Source organism: Pinus tabuliformis, chromosome J (genome assembly GCF_031772625.1).
Source record: "Pinus tabuliformis cultivar Carrire ecotype Pingquan chromosome J, CPIR1, whole genome shotgun sequence".
Lineage (NCBI taxonomy): Eukaryota > Viridiplantae > Streptophyta > Pinopsida > Pinales > Pinaceae > Pinus > Pinus tabuliformis.
In genome coordinates this window covers 931,302,316-931,310,385 of record NC_142295.1, presented here as the reverse complement: position 1 = coordinate 931,310,385, position 8,070 = coordinate 931,302,316, and the positions used below count along the sequence as shown (strand labels likewise).

Here is an 8,070-nt window from a genome sequence, read left to right as displayed (position 1 = left end):
GAGGAAAACCCATTTCAACTCGTTCCCATGCATTCGGCTCAAGGCAAGTGGCGCAAGGTAGAGAAGAAAAAGGGGAAGAAAACTTGATCTTCCCCCTATCAGGCATCTCAGTGCTCCAAGCATGGTTTATTTTCATCAGTTTTTTCTTCTTTGTATTTGACACTTGTGTCAACCTTTTTTGTCAAGCTTCACAACCTTGTCTTTGCAATGCTTTGGTATCTACAAAATGTAATTTTCAAAATTAATGGAAATTACGATTTTTTCCAAGGGAAAAAAAGCACAAGATTACCCATCAAGCTTGTAATTTCTCTACATTCCTGCTGAAAAAGCCACTGTAACTCCTTATCTAAATATTATTTTCTCATCTACATCACTACTCATGACGACTTACCATTGATAGAAAATAGTATTTCCCATCTCCATCACTGCTAAGATCATTTCTCATCTACATCATTACTCATGACAAATTACAATTAACCAAAAATAATATTTCCCATCTCCATCACCGCTAAGAAATCATTTCTCATCTACATCATTACTCATGACAACTAATCATTTCTCATCTACATCATTACTCATGACAACTTACCAGTAACCAAAAATAGTATTTCCCTCATTTCTCATCTACATCATTACTCATGACGACTTACCATTACCAAAAATAATATTTCCCATCTCCATTAACCAAAAATAATATTTCCCATCTCCATCGCTGTTAAGGATGATCTTAACTGTTTCATAAAGTAGTATTTTTCCAAATCTCATTTCATCTAATCTGTATATTTCAAATTATCACTTTAATCAACATATACTTTTCACATTATCACTTTAATCAACATATACTTTTCACCATGATCTTATCTTATTTTTAGAAATATCCATCTAATTTATATATTTTAAATTATCCACTATGCAAAAGCAACATATATATTTTCTTTCCTTGAAAATATATGCAAAGCAACCACATCCAACATACAAGATCCATAAATAATTTCACTCTAAACCCCTCGACTAGAAACAGCAAATACATAAAATAAAATTGCATTAATCTCCCATACAAAGATCCATACGAAATTTCACTCTAAAACCCTCGACTGTAAACAGCAAATACATAAAATAAAATTGCATCAATCTCCTTGGCTAATTACACTTCAACTGAAGTATTTTGAATTCGTCCCTTTGATAACTTGAAACAACAATTACATACATATTATGAAGAATATCTATTTTAATTCTTAATCAAACATATATCCCCGTACTAACTTAACTAATACTAATCGTCTGCAGGTTATGAAGAATATCTATTCTAATTCTTAAACATATATTGCATTAAGAACTTTAAGAACTATTCAATAGAGATACAAACTTCTGAAATGAATAAAACATTTCAGTTGTAACCATAACATTTCACCTTTTTCACCTTTCTGTAAGTGTGGTTAGACAATGAAATGAATAAAAAGTTTAACCATAACGATCCATCTTTCGGTTATCGAAGGAATGTGTGTGAAACATGCAGTTGAAAGAAGCAGTTGAATACTTTGATTTAAGCAAGTTTCGAGCATACCCATTTAAATACTTTGATTTAAGCAAGTTTCGAGCATACCCTGGTCGCTAGTTCTTCTAGTTAGACGTAGAGTAAAAAAAATGTTATGAGAGTGATGGCTACAAAATGATGACCAATGGCCCACTGAAAGCTTAAGCTTCAGTCTTTGCTTAAGCCCCAGTTTACAATGATGCATTTCTTTTGTATTGGACACGCACGAATACAAAAATTAATGGTAGAACAGTGACGGAGCTTGTTACAAGAACTTAAGTACATAAGCTGAATACGTAAAGTTAGATAATAGAGTTGAAAGCGTCCTCCATGAAGTCAAGTCAACATCAAAAGAATAAAACCATGAAGTCAAGTCAACATCAAAAGAATAAAGTGAAGTCAACATCAAAAGAATATAATAGAGGGTCGTAGTCTAACTAGCGGGAGGAATTGTCCGGAAAGTTAGGGAAATTCCAGTCATAGGCAAAGATTTTTGCAAATCCAAATTATAATAATTAACCTTTAAAATTTTAGGTGTCCTAGACATTTTTGATGGTGTTGAATCCATTTTCCCTATAAAAATAGGTTCCTAGACATTTTTGATGGTGTTGAATCCATTTTCCCTATAAAAATAGGTTTCAAACACTGCCCCTACAAAAAATTTTGAAATTTTTTTGCCCATATTCCAACCACTTTTAGCCGTCCGAGCAATTCCTCCGGCTCAGTAGAAGGCTCGTAATAGATGAATGAGGTAGAAGGCTCGTAATAGATAGATGAATGAGGTAGAAGGCTCGTAATAGATGAATGAGGTTGACTGTCAGCACTCTCTTGTAATCTATAGATAAACCAAAAGGCTCGTAATAGATGAATGAGGTTGACTGTCTGCACTATAGATGAATGAGGTAGAAGGCTCGTAATAGATGAATGAGGTTGACTGTCAGCACTCTCTTGCAATCTATAGATAAATAGATAAACCAAAAGGCTCGTAATAGATCAATGAGGTTGACTGTCAGCACTCTATGAATGAGGTTGACTGTCAGCACTCTCTTGCAATCTATAGATAAACCAAAAGGCTCGTAATAGATGAATGAGGTTGACTGTCAGCACTCTCTTGCAATCTATAGATAAACCAAATGTGAGATGTGCTTAAATAAACCAAATGTGAGATGTGCTTAAACAAACCAATTGTGAGATGTGATGAAATACCTAATAGATAGGCCCAAAGATGGATTGTTGTCATCGCATAACTTCACAAGTAGAAGAAAACATGACACCCGTCATCTCTGCTGAAATAAATACACAAAAAAAAACAATTACACCCACCTCTTCTCAGATGGGTGTGCTTAGCCAGCTTTTAGCACATCCAGATATAAGCAAATGGAAACAAAATAACTGGTTAATCCCTATTCAGCTTCATTGAATATAATCATTGGTAACCAGGAACCAGACATGAATACGGAAAATCAAAAATCCAGATATAAGCAAATGGAAACAAAATAACTGGTTAATCCCTATTCAGCTTCATTGAATATAATCATTGGTAACCAGGAACCAGACATGAATACGGAAAAATCAAATTTTTGAAATGGGTGTGTTTAGCCAGCTTTTAGCACATCCAGATATAAGCAAATGGAAACAAAATTAAATGGTTAATCCCGATAATCATTGGTAACCAGGAACCAGATATGAATACGGAAAAATCAAATTTTTGGAAAGCTCGGGACTCGGATTCAGCAAGGAAAAGGGAAAAGCATGAAAACCATTCAGCAATCGCAATATTAGTCATAACAACATGAGATATAAGCAAATGGAAACAAAATTAACTGATTAATCCCTATAATCATTGGTAACCAGGAACCAGACATGAATACGGAAAAATCAAATTTTTGAAAAGCTCGAGACTCGGATTCAGCAGGAAAAGGGAAAATCAAATTTTTGAAAAGCTCGGGACTCGGATTCAGCAGAAGGGAAAAGCATGAAAACCATTCAGGAATCGCAATATTATAGTCATAACAACATGAGATCTGAAAGTTGTAACCAACAGAGAATTTTCATGCATTGTACAGTTGTAACTCCATTACTACTCTAAGATGACCTTCTCAATGAGCGAATACAGCGTTCTCATGGAACTAGGTTCAATTCAACTAGAACGGCAAATACTCTAAATAAGTAGGAACTTCCTTACGGGTTCAGAAAAGCATATTCAATTCAACTAGAGCGGCAATTTCTAAGTGTTTATATCAGCAGATATTATGATCAGCATCCTGTTTATATCGTTGATTTTGACAGGACTTGGATATTCACAAACCAAGACATATTAATCAGAGATCAGATGATAGAACTTATGATCAGCATCCTGTTTATATCGTTGATTTTGACAGGACTTGGATATTCACAAACCAAGTCATATTAATCAGCGATAAAAGGAAGGTTTGAAAGGGAAAAACTTTTGTATTTTGCAATGGGTGTTCAGTTTCTTAGAGTAGGAATGGGGTTTAGGCTTTTAGTTCTTAGGCATTTACAATCCTAGGGTATTCATTGAAATGGCTCTTTTTGGGAGACCATAACTCAAAAAAGCACTCTGATAGTTTCAGAATAATTCTCCTCTCCACAGGATCCACTTCCATGACAGACCCTGGCAAATCCGGATCCAGGATGCTAAGCACATGGATTGCGGATAGAGTAACACAGGCTTTTATATGATACATCTCTTCTCATTCGTGAAACCAATGAACAGAAAAGTCCACTCATTGTGCTTTATATAATCTAACTCTTAATTTTTGAAACCAGCATATAAAGATTAAGAGAGGAAAGAATGTTCTTTTGTACTCTTTTAATCAGCTTAATCTGTTTGGCGGCAAGACAAACACAAAAAAAGTGCACCAGGTTATGGTCACGTCATTAAAAAAAGAGGAAGAATTAAAAAACTATATATTTCTGCCTGCCTCGAAACACTTGCTCATAACAATTGTTCTTAGTGCCAGCTGCCTCCAGATTTAGTAAACGACATAACGATGTTTACTTTTTATAATATAACCATTTAAAATGGCACTGACAATAAACAAATAAACTACATTGGCTCAGAACAATACAAAAATTTTAACTCGTCCAAATTCATTATTTACAAAGTCCATATAAATGATACATCTTACAATATACTGACTTTATGAAACCAAACCCCAAACTCACTGGAATCTGAAACTATACAGGTGGTGCTATGAACAATACTAAGGTAAATAAAGAATGCTAAATGAACAATCTAATGATAAATTCTCATTGTGTAAACCCCTGCATGTCATTACTATGACAGCAAGGAACCACCTCGCAAGTTACATGCCTAAATGACTCTAGTTTAATAGAACACAAAAAGTCCTGATACAATTATCGTTTTTTGGTATGACTCCTAACTGTTCTCATTTGCCTCGTCATGCTCTCTTTCCTCAGCAGCAGCATCCATCAATTCCTCAAAGTTATGTGATTTTCTCAATATTATTTCAATCTATGGAGTCAAAAAACAACAATGAATTAGACCCAGACCAAGCATAAAATTAATGGAAACTAGCAAGGCCCGTCGCATAGAACACATAAGCAATATACCTTAGCCTTCTGGATTGGCCTGCTCCTTGTCTCATCTTTCATGTCAACAGTAGAAGTCAAGATTCCTACACAATAATATTACATATTAGATTGAGCGCATAGCATTGAACCTGTCATCAAAAACCAAAAAATTGAATTTAGCAGTGTTAGAAATGCATAGGGTTCTTACTCTTTTCTACTGCCAGCCCATTGTTCTTCAATATTTCAGCTACTGTCACAACTGTCGCAATAGCTGTTATAAGAAAGACAACTAAATCAGCAATTTCTCAAGTTTGACTCGAAATCAATGAATACACAGAATTCATATTTAATGCAGGCCAGGAAAGAATTGATTAAAGGAAAAGATTTAACGTAAATCGAATTATCAAGATAAAGGATGAGATAATCTTATAACGTACCCATTCCTAAACCTGAAAGCTCCACTTCTTCATGGTTTTTCAGATATCTCTGCCATTGCAGCATTATTGATAACGTAAGAAATGGCAAGATGCAAAATTCTCTAACCATCACATTTGTATTTGCAGTCTCACAAAACAAAAAACTGTAGCTAACCGAAATAATAAAAAGAGCAAACATTCTCTCGAAATCTTAAAAAATACTGAGCATTCGCACAATTTCCACCAAAGAACCTTTGGCTAATCAATACAGGTAGATATCATAAAGCAAGACTAGCGGAAGCACATAATATTGGATGCCAATTTCAGGCTTCAGTGAATCACAATACATACTCAGTGCAGATCACAAGAGAACACCAAACAACATTGATCTCATATTTAGTCTAACTAATCTTTCCCGCAAACTGTGACCTAATCATCAATAAAATACCGTACCATGGCTATTAAATCATAACTCAAACAAATTTAGTGAGTTTCGCTTCACCACGCTATTTATCAGGATTATTATTTATTTTTTGAAAGGGAGGGGTGGGGCGTATTTGGTAGGCGTTCGTCATCTATTAGCCCATGGATTACTTCAAAAATATATATCAGATGAGGTCTACCAGGGTTCTCTTCCTGCTGCGGTCTGCGGTATGGCAGGAATTTCAAAAACAGATGAGATTATAGGCTCTTTCGTTGGAGCAGATGCCCCTCAGTACTGTTACACAGGGCGACAGAAGTCCGCAGTTTGTAACCCAGCCCATTAGCCTATTATCAAAGCAATTCAGAATTTATTTTCTTGGATTGACCTATTACTGAAACAAACATCGACAATGGCAAAAAATGGCAGAATGACTGTAACACATCGACATTAAACATGGATGAAATACATCCAAGAAAAATGTAAGGTGGGAAAAATTTACAGGAAACAAACAATGGCAGAAAAACTGCAAAACATCGACATTAAACATGGATTGAATACATCCAAGAAAAATGTAAGGTGGGAAAAATTTACAGGAAACAAACAATAGCAGAAAAACTGCAAAACATCGACATTAAACATGGATTGAATACATCCAAGAAAAATGTAAGGTGGGAAAAATTTGCAGAAAACGAGTATTCATGGAATGCCCATAAATGGCAGATGTTTACTAGAAAACATCCGGACAGATGCCTCAGTCAACAGGCTCTGTTGAAAGAGACAAGTCATCTAATACACTACAAGTGCAACGCATATTAAAAACACAGAGATTCAAGACAAATAAACAATCCACCACAATCAGCATTAATATAATATAAAATAGCAATAACACTAGCATATCAGGCAGGCATCAAGCCTAACCATAATATCACTTTAACAAATCTACGAAAATAGTCGATTATGAAGGTAACCGATAAATCGAAGTGTGTCAATTAGCAGACAGATGAGAAATACAAAAAATACGTCGATGTATATGTCCTGCTTCAACTAGGTATTGCATATTCCCACAGCATGCTACGCTAAACTAAACCCTATTCTCACCACATAAAAAACTGGTTTATACAGAAATAATTCGGCGTAGCGGCCATTTACTGGGCATCAACTCGACCATACCCGAATGACATGAATTTCATAAGTATGAAACCGAGTACAAAACCCACGAAGCTTTGCAGAATAACTATACCCTCAGTTCTAACACTTATATCCAAGGAAGTCCAACCAGACAATATGGAAAATCCATGGGGAAGTAAACACCGTAGGCCCTGATTATCCTGTCAAAAGAAAACCCAAAAACCCTTGGACAGAACAAACCATCACCCAGTTCAGATACACAAATAGATTCATTTCATTGATGGCTATAATACCCTAGACGGTCTAAAAGTGGCAGAGACGGCAAGATGGATGCCAGATTTTCTAGTTTTAAAATGGAGAGAAAAAGCCATCAAATTTAGGGCAGGATAAATCAATTGGGATGGACTAAAAATCAAAATCAAAACTCGGGGAAAAGGATTATGGCCTCTACCTTGGCAAGATTCACATAGAAGAAGAGAGGCTGCTTGGTATTTGAGACTTGAATCCTGTTCTTCTTCTGGTTATTGTCGTTCAAGCTCACGTTCGCAATTGCGTCGCTGATCTCTTCCATGGCTTCCCTTTCCCTGGCACCTCCTGGTTTTGAAACAAATAAGCCTACTGCCTTTCTCGTTCTGCGTATGCGGGATCGTTATCGCCTCATATATAGAGATACTAGTTGTGTAGATCACCGATTTGTGAAATACATCGGGCGGTAAACGTATGTGAGTGGGGGATTGAATTCATGCATCCATGGCCATTAATAGAAGTATCGAGGGTCTGTAATTCGTTTTTTTTATTTTTTGGATTTTTCTTTAATGGGTGGGCCCACCGCTTGACCATGCCAGATCATATGGCCAGAGCACATTGGTTTGTGTGGACAACCAGAGAGATTGCGTGTCTCGAAAGAGCTTGGCCTCAACTATGTTTGCCACGTGGTCCAAGTCACAAAGTTTCTGGATAGTTCTTCACCGTCCGAAGAATTGGCCACTTAGGCCTTTGGGATTGGCTTC

The 8,070-nt window shown here is 36.0% G+C and overlaps 1 protein-coding gene across 1 annotated transcript; it reads right to left on the bottom strand.

The window, feature by feature from the left end:
• Positions 1-4,609: 4,609 nt before the first annotated feature.
• Positions 4,610-7,806, bottom strand: LOC149229825 (uncharacterized protein At2g34160-like). The gene is made up of 5 exons (XM_089378749.1): positions 7,512-7,806; positions 5,530-5,578; positions 5,301-5,363; positions 5,132-5,196; positions 4,610-5,033 (listed from the first exon to the last, which is right to left on the bottom strand). Exons 1-5 carry the CDS (start codon positions 7,629-7,631, stop codon positions 4,938-4,940), a joined length of 393 nt encoding a protein of 130 aa, XP_089234875.1. The 5' UTR covers positions 7,632-7,806; the 3' UTR covers positions 4,610-4,937.
• Between the last annotated feature and the right edge of the window lie 264 nt (positions 7,807-8,070).

Bases quoted from the DNA above. Each gene is read 5' to 3' on its own strand.
- LOC149229825 (XM_089378749.1), bottom strand. From the start codon at position 7,631: ATGGAAGAGATCAGCGACGCAATTGCGAACGTGAGCTTGAACGACAAT. The intron at 5,579-7,511 runs GTAGAGGCCATA...CTGCAATGGCAG, and splicing joins TCTATGTGAATCTTGCCAAG to AGATATCTGAAAAACCATGA. The intron at 5,197-5,300 runs GTAAGAACCCTA...ATTATTGTGTAG, and splicing joins TGGGCTGGCAGTAGAAAAGA to GAATCTTGACTTCTACTGTT.